This window comes from Daktulosphaira vitifoliae, unplaced genomic scaffold (assembly GCF_025091365.1).
Source record: "Daktulosphaira vitifoliae isolate Bord-2020 unplaced genomic scaffold, ASM2509136v1 Scaffold_1, whole genome shotgun sequence".
NCBI classification, from domain to species: domain Eukaryota; kingdom Metazoa; phylum Arthropoda; class Insecta; order Hemiptera; family Phylloxeridae; genus Daktulosphaira; species Daktulosphaira vitifoliae.
This window is the reverse complement of record NW_026099572.1, coordinates 32,563,777-32,579,448: the sequence shown is the minus strand read 5'-3', so window position 1 is coordinate 32,579,448 and position 15,672 is coordinate 32,563,777. Positions and strand designations below refer to the sequence as shown.

The window sequence follows — 15,672 nt, the reverse complement described above, 5'->3', positions numbered from 1 at the left end:
ATATATATATATTCATAAATTACACTTATAAATCATAAAATTTGAAGATAGGAAATTTCGATTTACTTTATTACTGAATATTACCTTGCTACTCGTAGTATACATTAAACCAATGTTCTTTATAATGTGAACATATTAGATGATTATTAGTAAATATTTATTGAAGGTTAATACAACTTCACAGACAAAATAATGTGATAATGAAATGTTTATACATATACAAGGATTATATGATATATATTATTTTTTCACAATCAAAACCCCTGGTCCTCCCTGATGACTCTGTATCTTATTATTCTCTTAAGCCTTAGCTGACAGTTGTAGTCAGCTTAGTAGTATTCAAGACGTAAGGTTTTAGAGTCTGCAAAGGGCTTAGGTACACATAATAGTTTTATTAAGCTTTTATTGATTTAAGACTTCTAAGTATTATAGTCAGCTAGTATGTTTACATTATTAAAAAAAAAAAATCATTATTTGTTATTTCTTAATAGGTTGCAGCAACATTAAACAATTTAGCTGTTCTTTATGGGAAAAGAGGCAAGTATAAAGATGCTGAACCATTATGTAAACGAGCTTTAGAAATCAGAGAAGCAGTGTTAGGCAAGGGACATCCAGATGTTGCTAAACAGTTAAATAATTTAGCATTACTTTGTCAAAACCAGGTAATTTTAATTAATATATGTCAATGATTAAAAGTACAACATACATTAATAAAAAAAAAATGTAATATTATTTTATTTAACTATAGACATTTTGGTCACTGTTATACTTTGTAGTATTACATATTTACTGTTAATAAAAATGTTGAAATTTAATTTGTACCCATTTATAATCAAGTTATTGTTTTGTAATAAATTTAAAGATTTTTATTCTTTGAAAATTTCATTTAATATTTTTGTAAAATTTTATGCTACTCAAGTCGAACTATCAAAGTTAGTCTATTTGTTATTAAAATGTAACTCTTATTTTGATGTTTTTTTTTGTGGTTAAGAAATGCAAAACTATAATTATAACGTAACCCACTCCTCACCTATAGTCTATATTTAAATAAAAATGTTAATAACTTTAGAAATACTGGTTCAAAAGTTGTTATTGATCAGTAACTATTTTTATTTTGGATAATTTTCTGTTGAATGAGTTACTAGTTAAATAAGTATGTTATTAACAAAAACAGAAAATGTTTATATCTTTATAAGGGAAAAGGGTAAGAATTTAAAATATGCATCGGTCTAAAAGATTAATCATTCATTCACATAAATAAGATAATGTAATAAAATTGTTTTTTAATATCTTCAAGATATATTTTAGTATTATAAAAAAAAATTTTTATATATTATTAAAAATATTACAATTATTAATTATCATAAATAACATTTTTGTAAGAAATTTTATGTTTTATTACAGGGTAAATATGAAGAAGTTGAGCGTTATTACCAAAGAGCCTTNTGTTTTATTACAGGGTAAATATGAAGAAGTTGAGCGTTATTACCAAAGAGCCTTAGAAATATATGAAAAAAAACTAGGTCCTGATGATCCAAATGTTGCAAAAACAAAAAATAATTTAGCATCATGTTACTTAAAACAAGGTAAATACAAGGAAGCTGAAATTCTCTACAAGCAAGTTTTGACCAGAGCTCATGAAAGAGAGTTTGGAACAATTGATGGCAAGTAAAATACTTTTGTTACTTTTTTTTACTGACAATAGTAGTTTTGATTTAAATACTTTTTTTTTTGTTTATTTTAAAAATACTTAAAAAAAATTGCATGTAAATGTACAACTTATTCAAGCATTAAATTTTTATGGATTTGAGGGTAAATGTGAATTTACATTTTTTTATTAGGTGATGAAAAGGAATGGGCAACAATGGCTAATAATAATAATTCTAAAATATAAAATTATGTTATTAATTATATAAGTTATAAAATTGGTTACTGGGTAAATAACGCACATTCCTATTAATTTTTTTATTTTTTCAATCTATAGAAAAATGTTACTTAGAGATCTTTATTATTTATTTATAATTTTTTTTTTTTTTTGTACTAGATTAGCAATTTGCACTTGCTATTATGTTAGTTATTAGTTATATTTTTAACTGCATTAGTAGTTAATTTAGTACTGATTTATGCTTGTTATTTTTGGGAGTTAACAATGAGGCAATTGAAATTAAATAATTACTTTTTTTAATTAGTTTTTCATAAAACATGATTATATGTTGACATTTTAAGATAATTTAATTATGTTATGGTTTAGAATCTCTATCAATTACCAAAGAAATATTTTGTTTAATTACAATTATGGATAACCTATATATTTGAGTATACATTTTATTTAAATATATATAGAATTTATTTGATTATATTTATGAAAATAATTATTTAAATAACCTTTTAAATTTAATATAATATTGTTTGCAATATATAATATTTTATATAATGAATAAATTATCATATTTTAAGAAATGTTAAATTATCATAGCTATGAATTTGACCTGTAAAATAATGTTGATTGCTAAAATATCTGATTAAATAAAAAATGTAACTAATATCTAAATAAAGATTTATTTTATACACAAATAATTTGATTTTAATGAATTTCAGAAATATATATTACAAACTAAACTATTAAAATCGTTTTTAACTACAACATTTTTTTAATATATATATAAAACATTATGCTATGGTTCGCAGTGTTATTAAAAGCATTATTAAAATTTTTATTCATTTTTGACATTACTGATTTTTAATTATATTTTTATCAGTTATAAATGTTCCTGTGTTGTGTAGTATTCAAATATATTTATATTTAAAATATTTATACTAATACTTAATACTACTACAACAACTTTAATTATATATACTGTATTATTGTGTTTCAATATTTTAAATAAAATAAATATTTTTTGCTTAAAATTTTATTGCAAATAAGTTTTTTTTTTATTTTTATACCAAATATTGCATGATAATTAGTTATGTTTAATATAACTTACTAATGTTTTATATATTTATCATTAAAAAAATTATTTAATTCTATAATTTTTTTAATCATAAGCTATTTTATGTATTTATTCAAAAAAATTTTATGATGGTGTGATATTATTTAGAGCTTACTTTTTTTTGAAAAATATTATAGTATTTTTGCCAAAACAATGATGCTTTTTCATGATTGAAATTAAATCTTTATTTCTATCATGTGTAGTAGAGCTTTTGTTATTTTTTTTACATTTTATAGTTTATTTAATTAATTTATATTGTGAAGTATTTATTATTTCTTTTTAAATACACTTTTACATTTAAGTTAAAAGAAAACAAATAGTTTGTCATTGGATAGTTAAGTCAAATTCATCATATTCAATTAATTTATTTTTTATGTTGGAATTTTCTTACTGAAATATTTATTCCTATAAGTAGGTTAGTTATTCTTGTATTATACTTTTATTTTGTTAAATCACATTTATTATTATGTAAAAATGTTTTTTGGTGTTTTGAAAAGTTATTCTGTTTGATATGTCTAACGTAAAACATAAGAAACGTCCAAATATATTGTTAAAATGAAAAAAGAAGAATTAAATGATAATTTTAATTTTTTAATACGTATTAAAAATAGTTTAAAAGTTATCATATATTAATTTTTAAAAAAAATTGTTATAATTTTATTTTATTTTTTATGAGATACAATCTTAAATGCACCCATATATGATCAGTAATATCTCTTAATGCTATTCATTCACAATATGTTTTATTATGAAATATTAATTAATATGTTGCAAAGATTTGGGTGATTGAGTGAGTTTTATTGATGTGTTTGTAATTTTTTTATGAATTGAGGAGACTATTTAACTACAATTTATTTTTTTAATTTTGTTGTATATCTGTGTATAACCAGGTTATAATATTGTAGTATTACAGAAATGATATTATTTGTCATTTGATATTATAAGTCATCAAAAATATTAAACTATTTCAGTGTTTAATAATATTTTTAAAAGTATAATGAAACATTAAGATGTTCCTTGGTGTATAAACCTTCTATGGACAAAGAATAAATTATATACTTCATAATTTCAAAATATTTGGTTTCTATTTTTTTTAAAAAAATTTTCACATTAAGCAATGATAAATTTAAAAAGACTAATTTCTGTAAATTTTTACTGAAATTCTAAATTTCATGTTTGGTAATCATTTTGAGTTAAAACATAGTTATTTATCTTTCTTATTTATTATGAATAGCTATGCTAAAAATACAATGTTTTAATTATAAATATAAATCATATGTAATTATACCTAAAGCTGTTCCTAAATGAACAAAATTGATGTATTATTTCAGGCGACAACAAACCTATTTGGCAGGTTGCTGAAGAAAGAGAAGAGAATAAAAACAAAAATAGTGGTACAGCTCCTTATACAGAATATGGTGGTTGGCATAAGGCTGCTAAAGTTGACTCACCCACAGTAACTACCACCCTTAAAAATTTAGGAGCTCTGTATAGAAGACAAGGAAAATATGAAGCAGCTGAAACATTAGAAGATTGTGCTTTAAGATCTCGAAAAGAAGTATGAATTTATATATTTATCATTATATAAATGTTATTGACTGATATTGTAGTAATTAATAAATATTTGTAAATAACTTATAGGCTTTTGATATTGTAAAACAAGCTAAAGTTGCACAAATTCTTAGTGGTTCAAATAATAATGTAAACAATAGTGATAGAAGGAATCGATCAAGTAGATTGATTGATTCTAGAGAATCTTTAGATTATGACACTAGTTCCCCTGGAACTAAAATGGACGAGGTTTGTATGCATGAAGAAATATTTAAATACTTTATATTTTAATAATTTTACAACAGTTTTTCAGAAGAAATATTTTATAGATGTATAGATTAATTTGTGATGAATATTTTCAATGATAATGAAAAAATATTTAAATGATGGTAGAACTGTTTTTTTTAATTTAATATTATTTGTTTTATTTCGAAACTTCTTTATTAACTATGCCCTATAATTTTTAATATCCTAAAGTTTATAATTTTGAGTGGGACAATTATAAGATTATTGATTATATTTGTTATGACAGAGCGGGACTGACTTGGGCAAACAAGGCGGCCTGAAAACAAAGCTCTTCAGTGCTCTAGGTCTGAACAATTCCTCTTCTACCTGATTTTATTTGTCCAGAAAGATTTTATCGAGGCTGTGGCTGTGGGACTTTATGCATTAAAAATTTCATATTTTATCTATTATTATTAGTTTTATTATTCTTACATTAAAAAGTATTATATATATATGTATATATATATAACAATATATATTATTTATTTTGTAAAGCTTTATTGCTTTTTCTATAATAAAAATTTTTATTGTAAATATTCAAAATATTATTTTAAGTAATGAAGTTGATCAATTAGAAAACCAATTACAAATTTAATTTTGAATTATATCTATTGTAGAATTGAGAGATTAAACATTTAATTTGATAGTTTTATTATTTTTTCCTTTATTTGTGGTTAACAAATAGAAAATGCCTCCCTACTTTTCCAAGTCTTTTGGCATTAGACAACAAAGAAAATGAATTTATTTAAAAATAGATTAAAAAATAAAGAATGTTTTCTAAATACATTGATTGTTATCTACTGAACTAATTAATTTATCATTATTATATATTATATCTAAGTGAATGTTTCATTTAGGAAATACTATTACACTTGAAATTATAGTTTTTGTAATAATACATGTTCAANTGATTGTTATCTACTGAACTAATTAATTTATCATTATTATATATTATATCTAAGTAAATGTTTCATTTAGGAAATACTATTACACTTGAAATTATAGTTTTTGTAATAATACATGTTCAAAATAGTTGTGTTTGTGTTTACAGAAATCTGGAACAGATGGTCAACAGAAGTAGAATTAAAACAAAATTATTATTATCTACTTACTTTCCACTACATAATTTTATTCTACTATGGCATACCAGTGTTCATCTTACGATCACATACATGGATCATCAAATGATTTTTTATAAAAAGTGCAATAATAAGAATTATTTTGAACAAAAATTTGATTAATGTTGAACAATTAATTATTGAATACATTTTTATACAATTAAAAAAAATTAAATGTATCACAATTAATTTAACTTTGTTAGGGAGTAGTAAGCATAATTTATTTTATAAATTATTGAATATGCTTTAATGAGCATAGGTTAATTAAATTTTTTCTCTTAGATATACATATTTTAATCACAATTAACAGTAACAACTAGTAAATCATTCTAGACCTAAGTACTAAGTATTTATGCAAGCCCAAAAAACATTTTTATTATTTACTTAATTAACTTTACTTAGATTTTATACTAGTTTAACAATATTTAGAAATAAAACCGATTATTCCTTATTAAATAATTTATGTAGGCTCAGAAAAAGTATAAATATGTGTGTGTATATCTAAGTATATATTATGAAAATCAGTCTATAAATTCCTATCAAAATCTAATTTTGGATTTTATTTTTCTATTGATTAATGATGAATTTTATAAATTAAATGCTTCTGTGACAACTGTTTTATTTACATCGTTTTTAAATATTTTCAAAACAAATAAATACATATGTATTATGGATTTTTATTCTAGTTGTAATATAATAATTTCATATTCTAAATGTGATTTAATTATTATTCTTTTACATTTGTTAAAATTAGAATAATATTTANATATAATAATTTCATATTCAAAATGTGATTTAATTATTATTCTTTTACATTTGTTTAAACTAGAATAATATTTATTTAAAAATTCCTTTTTCTTTATTATTTTAAAATGTGAATACTTTTTAAGTTTAAAATTTTTTTTTTTACATAAATTTTAAAACTAGTGCACGGTAACAATTATAAATTATTTACTAATATAAAGATTACTTTTAAAATATGAAAAACATTTTTCAATATATAATTATATATATATTTATTAATCAATTTTTTACCAGTTTTAACATTCCACTTAGACTATATTATTTAATAAGGTTGTGTATTTTAATTTATGTAATTCACAATGTAATGCTACTAAGTTTATAAATACTATTACGTTTATTATTGTTTTTGTAGAAAGTATGTAACAACTTCCAGATATAGTTTTATTATTAAATGATAAATACCTATTAGTAATTCAACATTATTTTGTTATGTAATTAATTTGGTTAGCATTTTATAAAAAAACATCACAAGAATTGCATAAAATAATATGCACGATTATAGTGTATTTTAAGTTAATATTTTTTTGCAATTGCTTCAATAAATAAATATATTTTTGCTTTACCATAATTAAAAATATGAACTAGATTATACCCAGTGGCTATTTGTATATAGTTATTATTAAAAGTCAATTTCAAAAACTGATAATATAATTAATGATAATTAAGTTTTTATTAAGAGAAAAATTTTCTATTACTCATTAACTATTACTTTTTTTAACAAATCCACTGTTTTTGTTGTTTATGTCGCCTTTTTTTAATACAAATAATAATAAATTGCTAATCTTTATTATCATTATGTCTTAGAATTGAATAAATAATATATACAATAGAATTAATAAGTTAATAAATACTAAGCACACTTAATTGTGATTTCAGAAATAAAATTTACAGAATAATTATTCCATTTTGTCAACAGTATGTTTAACTTATAAATAAGTAATACTTATAAATAATTCAAGGAATAAATCATTTTATTATTAAAATGTTTGATATCTAAATATATACAACTTAATCTAAGTATAAAAAAGTATGATGGTAGTTAAATACATTTTATCTTAAAGAGAAGTGAAATAATTCTGTATATTTTAAGTTGTATTTTTTAACTATTATTTTTTAAACTTAACAATAATAGTTAATTGTATAACATCAAAAAGACATGTGTATTTAACTTTATATATATATAAAAAAAAAAAAATGTAATGATCAAGTACAAATAATAGCATTATCTAGATCCTATTAGTACATTAAAAATAGTACAATCTAGGATCATTCGACACGATAATTACTGATACATTAACCTAAATCAATGTTGGATAGTTGTATGTTTTGTTGCTCATTTCTAGCCATAAAATATGATGTATCATCTATACTACCAGGAGTTGGAACAAATGGAGGAACTTCATATAAAAGGTTGTCCCAATTAATGTCAGAGAAAAGATTAGTAGAGGATCTAATGGTGGATCCCGACAATCTTTCATTTTGGTCCATAGCCATAAGACCATTAATAGCTTCCATTGCTTCTCTAGACAAAGTCTGATCTCCTGATGGCCATTCTAATTCTATATTCATTAATTGTTTTATGAGAACAATATAGTTTCATTTATATTTTATTCATAAAATATTTCCTTATTAAAAATGTAAAAGTCAGTATTTTAACTTAAATACTGTCGTCTTAATAAGAAATAAAAATTTCTATACATATAAAATGACAAATTAACATATTAAAAAATAATAATAAACAAGACCAAAAGTAATGTTCTACACTAATCAAACTATATATACAATTTATTTACCACGTCGTAAAATATCTTCAAATATTTCTTGAACTGTATCTCCTTCAAATGGAACAACGCCAGTCATAAATTCATACAAGCACACTCCCAATGCCCACCAATCAACTCCAGATCCTTAAATTTTTTTTTACTAGGTATTATAAATAATTTACTTGTAGGACAGCATTGCTACAAATTTTTTTAATTCTCTAACTATTACATGTTTTTTTAGAGAATTGTTAAAAATTTCTATACTTAAACATGTGGACATAATTTGGTCATTTGTTGAAGGGGTGGTGAATTCAAATTATTTATTTTTTATCAATTTTATTAAAAAATGTACACTGTATTAAGCAACATCAATTAATGTTATTTCCATAGGCAGTTAAGTTATTTTTTAAATTGTAATTTGAATTTTAAAATTCCTGATAATCACCAAATAAAAATATTTCACAAATTGATTTTTTGACTTGACCATCTTCTCATAAAACTGTCCATTTATAAAGAAAAGTTTAAACAACCCTCTATTTTGAAAATGATGTTATGTGTGAAATTCAGTTTTTCATGCAAACAAAAATATTATTTTATATAATAAATTAATAGATAGTAATAACTTATCTACAGAAAACATTGATTTTAATCAAGACATAGTTTCATATCTTGATATACATATTTACCATGTTCCATTCCTTGAATTAATTCTGGTGCTAAATAATAAGGCGTTCCTAATATTCTACCATCACTTGCCCTTTTACCTTTCCTCAATGATTTAGGTGTTCTATAAGGAGTGAGTTTTGGCAAAAAAGGTGTTGCAATAGGACTCATTATGAGTTCATCCTAAATATGAATAAAAAAATAATGTACTTATCATTTTTAATTTAAAAAAATAATTGTGATTTTTAATAATACCATGTGAGTTCGTTTAATGAAAGATGGAGAATGAGTTGGTGTAGGTAAACAGAACCTAGTGTTTTTTAAATTTTTTGGTGTATCCCCATATGAACGTTTTCGAGAACATTGAACTGGTGTTGAAATAGCAACTCGACCACTACTTAATCGTTCATCAACTCTTTAAAATAAATTATATATCAATAGTGCAGTGTGAATAAATATCTAAGAATAAAACTAACTTCAATTTCATAGCACTTTTTACTGCTGAATTTGGAGTATTTGGTGTAATATGGGATAGATCCACTTGTTTTATTTGTTGTGTGAGACCACAACTATTCATTGTATTATTTTCTAAATCACGAAGTGGTAATATTCTTCTTCTATAACGTCTAAGTGAATCTGTTCTTGATTTAAACCTTTTACTGAAATATTAAATAAATATTCAATTTTTTATAGTTTATATGACCACAAAAAAAATTTATGATACCTTTATATTTGTATTAATTTTTTATTAAAAAAAATAATAATTAAGATTACCATTCACCTAAGATTTGTAGTTGAGCAAGGAGTATCATGAGGTTTATCCTGTATTTTACTACATCCACATTCAGTACCAATGCTGCAATTTTGACAAGTAAAAAATGTAGTTCCTTCTAATGTGTTATTGGCTGATTGAAATGGTACAATACCAGACACATGACTACTATTATAATCATCATCATCTTGATCCATATTAAGTTTCATCATACTGCTATTATTACTACTATAATGAGTTTTTTCGTTTGACCCCTAGTAAAATTAGTGTTTTTAAAAATATTTAATCTTTGGAGAAAGATTAAATTAACTTACAAAGGAAAAATGAGATGTTAAAGAGAGTAATTGACCAGGTGTTCTTGTAGGTACATTTGGTGAACTATTTATTAAATCTTTGATTTCTAAATCTATAATGAAAAAGAGAATTTTATGGTAATGTTTTTAAGAATGAAAATGAAGTTTTTGATTTTATTAGATATTAGATATTAATACCTCTATGTATTGTAATTCGGCTTAATCCAAAATCTGTTAGTTTTATATGACCTTGACCTGATATTAACATATTGTCAGGTTTTAAATCTCTATGAACAATACCATGACTAAAAAAAAAAAAATATTTAATTGTGCTAATTTATTTACAGTAATCTTACATATAAGTTTCATCTAAAATGTTTTTTTACTCTAAATTTTAAATATTTATAGGGAGGGTTTCTTTAAATTTAGTATTAATGTAAAAGGTATATTTTTTGAAGACATAGACCCCTTTTCTCCTTGAAAAAATTTGTCTAGTTTTCAATGATTTATGATAAATTAAATTTGTATTGAAATTATAATCAACTAATGAAGGTTAAAATAATCACTTTCTTTAAGTATAATCGCATTTAAGTGTTTTACGATAGTGATTTTAACTACCATAAATAAAATTATTTTATATATTTTCTATAAATTTATTTAATTGAGTATAGAAAAACAACACCATAAACTATACTGTGAGATGTGTTTGTACTATATTCATGAATGCTAAAGTTTTAAATTTTGTAATAAAATAATTGATTTTTATTTTTCACCTGTGTAAATATTGTAGCGCTAATGCAACTTCAGCAGCATAAAATGTAGCTACATCTTCAGTAAAATATCCCATTACACTTAATAATGACTTNATGTATTGTAATTCGGCTTAATCCAAAATCTGTTAGTTTTATATGACCTTGACCTGATATTAACATATTGTCAGGTTTTAAATCTCTATGAACAATACCATGACTAAAAAAAAAAAAATATTTAATTGTGCTAATTTATTTACAGTAATCTTACATATAAGTTTCATCTAAAATGTTTTTTTACTCTAAATTTTAAATATTTATAGGGAGGGTTTCTTTAAATTTAGTATTAATGTAAAAGGTATATTTTTTAAAACGTAGACCCCTTTTCTCCTTGAAAAAATTTGTCTAGTTTTCAATGATTTATGATAAATTATTATTTAAATTTGTATTGAAATTATAATCAACTAATGAAGGTTAAAATAATCACTTTCTTTAAGTATAATCGCATTTAAGTGTTTTACGATAGTGATTTTAATCACTGTCAAATTTTAATCCATTATGACAGATTCCATTATGCTGTGTCCTGACTATACTGAATTTATATATTTTTGAACTACCATAAATAAAATTATTTTATATATTTTCTATAAATTTATTTAATTGAGTATAGAAAAACAACACCATAAACTATACTGTGAGATGTGTTTGTACTATATTCATGAGTTATGAATGCTAAAGTTTTAAGTTTTGTAATGAAATAATTGACTTTTATTTTTCACCTGTGTAAATATTGTAACGCTAATGCAACTTCAGCAGCATAAAATGTAGCTACATCTTCAGTAAAATATCCCATTACACTTAATAATGACTTCACGTCTCCGCCAACCATATATTCCATAACCTAAAATTTGACATAATAATTAAATAAATTTCTTATTAGTTGTCCAGAATGTATAAATTCAATATTTTAAATAAATTACTAGGTAAATACAGCTTGAAGTCTGCAAAGAGTAAAATAGTTTAACACAAAAAGGACTATTAGCTAAAGCTAAAGCATTTCTTTCATTCACCACTAAAAAATTTGAAAAAAAAAAAAAATGTGGTTAATTAAAAGTAATATATATATATATACATATTCTAAAAAACATACCCTGTGTTATCATATTCTTGTTAATCATGTCTGTTTTTTTCATTACTTTAATAGCATACATCTGTTCTAAATTATTTTTCTTATGACCCAGATATACTTTTCTAGTAAATTAAATAGTTCATAATTATAAATCTTCTTCTTTTTTCTCGCCTTAATCCCAACTACTTGGGGTTGGCCGTCCTTATTCTAAACTTCTACTTGACACAATCTCCCACATCATCTACGCTCACATCAGCCGACCGACCTCAAATCGCATTCAATTACCTCCCTCTATTTCTTTTTTGGTCTTCCTCTACCTCTTCTTTCTTCAACATTCATTTCTATAACTGTTCTTACTGCTTCCGATTCCTCTCTCCTCATAACAGATATATTTCTAATGATTTTTTTTTGGTTACTCTTTATACAGTTATTTTTCAAAATACTCTTTCCACCATTTTTTCACATCACTTTCGTTTGTTAGCACTCTCTTATCANCTCACATCAGCCGACCGACCTCATATCGCATTCAATTACTTCCCTCTATTTCTTTTTTGGTCTTCTTCTACCTCTTCTTTCTTCAACATTCATTTCTATAACTGTTCTTACTGCTTCTGATTCCTCTCTCCTCATAACAGATATGTTTCTAATGATACTCTTTATACAGTTATTTTTCAAAATACTCTTTCCACCATTTTTTCACATCACTTTCGTTTGTTAGCACTCTCTTATCATCACTTTTTATAAACTTTACATTGTGATAATCTTTAGACCGTTTTTCTCTTACTCTTAGCGTTGGCTTGTACACATGACTGGTGAAACAGCTACCATACAAGTTGTCCATCTGGTATCAAATACTTTATTCTTTAGGCCTTTTCTAACTATTTTATTTCCTTTCACTTATTGTTCCCAAGTACATATGCGATGGGACAATTTGCCTATGTTCTGTTTAAGACCTACATACTTTTTGACAAAATTTTACACCAGCTATCGACTTGACGCAACTTCATTAGTCAACTCTTAGGAAGTATTCTTATTCCTCTTCCATGGAGAATTCATTATTATAAAATACAAAATTTCATTTTCTTTTTAAAGCACAATGAAAAAATGTAAAAGTAGAATTAAAAAGTGAAAAATATTGAAAATTGATGTTTAAAAATTTGTAATTATTTTATATATTTCAATACTTTGTGTAGGAAAGAGAACAGAGGTTATTGATATGTAATAAAACACAAGGCACTGTATAATATGCCACAAATTTACCATCCAAAACTAAAAAATATTCATACCTTAGAAAATTTGTTATTTTTGAAAAAAGAGGGTTTGGTTTCAAGGAAAATTATATAAATTTATAATAAAACTGTAATAATAGCATAATCAATGTTTAATGTATAAACTAGTCAATTATGTATGTTGCTATATAAGAAAATAACGCTATCCTCATAAGACAAAAGAAAATTCTAAAGTATTTGTACCAAAGAAAGGAAAAAATTTTCAAATAATTTTTATATTATTTTATTACTTCACAATAATCACCTACTATGAAATTATATTATAATTTAAAATTCATGATTTTGTAAAATATTATATACATACAATCTTTTCTTTTTTACATTTTAGTCATAAGTTTCCAGGTTATTTACTTACCCAAAAGCTCCTTTACTAATAGGTTTAATAACATTGAAATCACTTATATCAGGATACTAATAAAAAAATAAATGAATATAATTAATATTAGTAATTTTTACAACTGAATGAATACAAAATCAAATAAAAATAATTTATTGGATACCTAGAAAGCTATGATATTTAAAATTATATACAATATTACAATTGTTTATGTTATTTTTAAAAATTATTTTTGGAACTATGAATATTAGACTTGGGATATACTGGAAAACTTGCCATGACCCGATGGATTAATAAAATCTGTATTAATAACAAAATCATGACTTTATGGTGCTACAAAATCTATACTTAATAAAAATAAGAAATATTAAATCAAATTAATAATTGACTTTTAAGTTTCAAAACTAAATTAATAAGTAAGTAGTCAATTTAAAAACATCATGATTTTCTACTTGGGAAGCTACTACTAATTACATTTAAATTTGTTTTCAAAAGTTCCATTTAAAAATAATTAACTTGTGATAGTCACACTTGATTAAGGGTGGATTGACTTCTTTAGTGCGGTCTCAAAATAATATTTTTAATAGCAAAAAAAAAAAATCCTTAATTAAATTTTTTTTTAAATAATTTATTCATAATTTTTAAACAGGCCATTAAAAAATCTCATGATTTACCAGTTCACTCTTGTCTTTGATATAAAGATATGTCTAAGTATTAGATTATATAAGGTCGATTTTAATAAATGTAAAAAATTTTTGGTTTAACAAGATTTTAATCGTTAACATCATAATTTAAGTTACACCTAAGATTGACCTATCATTTATTATCATTTTATGGTTTCATTTTCCTCTGAATATATTGAGTTTAATATATCTTTTATAAATTACCTTTGTTTCCTTAGTATTTTTAACTATTGTATTCAATAAAGTTTTTTCATATGGAATAATTGTTGATACAATATCTTCATTGTTTTCAGCCATTGTATTAACTTAATAATCCATTAAATATTTATATATTAATATTAACGCATANACTTAATAATCCATTAAATATTTATATATTAATATTAACACATATATATTATTTTGTAATTCAATGAACAAATTATATTATTTGTAACAATATTATATCTAAGATTAAAAACGAACTATAATTCAAATCTTGAAAACGGTTGTAAAATGTGTAGCAATTCACCAATTAGAAAAGTGTCACGTGACGTGATGTACTAAAAGATAAATAAGATCATATTAAAGAGGCGCGAATCAAAATAATAGACGATAATACTGTTGAAAATGTACGACAGCGCTATCTATATAGCATATAATAATTGAATAACAATTTTTACGTTTTAAGTAATATTATATTTTATAGTATCAATAAAACTAAACCATAGACAGAGTCATATTTAGGAATATGGCCGGGATTATTCAATTTTGCCGCTCTTAATGACTTATTTTTTTTTTTAGCTTTTATTATGAAAATATTATAGCTTGAAAATTACATAAGAATTAAATAATATAGTATTAATTAGCGTTGTAAATTACAAAAATAATGGGTGTTAGTTAGTATAATAAAAGTAAAGTATATGCAATAAATTATAATATATAATAAAGTAGTTAAATAGTACAGCCAGCGCTCAATATAAAAGAAATGATCGCAGTAATCACGGGAATAGAATGGGAATTTAGTACAATAGAACAAAATTAGAAATTATATTGGATTCTAAAAATTTTATAAGCAAGCACCTATTAGGCGCCAAGGAGGAGCAATTTAATAAATAGTGAGAAAAATCTCCGAGGACTTCATCTTTATGTAAATGGCAAAAGGGAACAGAGTTCAGGTTTAATTTGTAAGCGAATGCTGGTAAAAGGTTATGACCCAGTCTGAGTAGTGAAAAGCTTGAAATGATATTGCGAGTAAGATCTA

At 23.1% G+C, this 15,672-nt stretch overlaps 2 protein-coding genes across 13 annotated transcripts in view; one reads left to right on the top strand and one right to left on the bottom strand.

Moving 5' to 3' along the window:
* The window catches only part of LOC126894237 (kinesin light chain), a 30,727-nt gene extending 24,153 nt beyond the window's left edge, over positions 1 to 6,574 (top strand). The window contains exons 7-11 of one of the 8 annotated variants that reach the window (XM_050665098.1): positions 492 to 662; positions 1,460 to 1,664; positions 4,325 to 4,551; positions 4,635 to 4,793; positions 5,881 to 6,574. In XM_050665098.1, the coding sequence (XP_050521055.1) occupies positions 492 to 662; positions 1,460 to 1,664; positions 4,325 to 4,551; positions 4,635 to 4,793; positions 5,881 to 5,910 (792 nt within the window). In that variant the 3' untranslated portion in view covers positions 5,911 to 6,574. Of the gene's footprint in view, positions 1 to 491; positions 663 to 1,459; positions 1,665 to 4,324; positions 4,552 to 4,634; positions 4,794 to 5,076; positions 5,291 to 5,880 lie in introns of those variants that run through there. The other 7 variants (XM_050665097.1, XM_050665090.1, XM_050665096.1 and 4 more) reach the window with 7 other exon arrangements.
* A 1,203-nt stretch (positions 6,575 to 7,777) lies between these two features.
* LOC126894235 (serine/threonine-protein kinase greatwall-like) lies at positions 7,778 to 14,966 on the bottom strand. Of its 5 annotated transcripts, XM_050665086.1 has the most exons (14): positions 14,818 to 14,966; positions 14,634 to 14,772; positions 13,765 to 13,820; positions 12,142 to 12,242; positions 11,972 to 12,063; positions 11,771 to 11,892; positions 10,441 to 10,547; positions 10,264 to 10,355; positions 9,959 to 10,203; positions 9,654 to 9,836; positions 9,433 to 9,592; positions 9,201 to 9,360; positions 8,545 to 8,658; positions 7,778 to 8,310 (listed from the first exon to the last, which is right to left on the bottom strand). In XM_050665086.1, the coding sequence occupies exons 2-14, from the start codon at positions 14,724 to 14,726 to the stop codon at positions 8,045 to 8,047; spliced, it is 1,791 nt and encodes a 596-aa protein (XP_050521043.1). In that variant the 5' UTR covers positions 14,727 to 14,772; positions 14,818 to 14,966; the 3' UTR covers positions 7,778 to 8,044. The 5 variants fall into 5 exon arrangements, 4 of the variants coding, with proteins under 4 accessions (XP_050521043.1, XP_050521046.1, XP_050521045.1 ...); XR_007701353.1 differs by lacking the exons at positions 7,778 to 8,310; positions 14,818 to 14,966 and adding an exon at positions 8,960 to 9,047 and having other exon boundaries at positions 14,634 to 14,779; XM_050665088.1 differs by lacking the exons at positions 13,765 to 13,820; positions 14,818 to 14,966 and having other exon boundaries at positions 7,781 to 8,310; positions 14,634 to 14,749.
* Between the last annotated feature and the right edge of the window lie 706 nt (positions 14,967 to 15,672).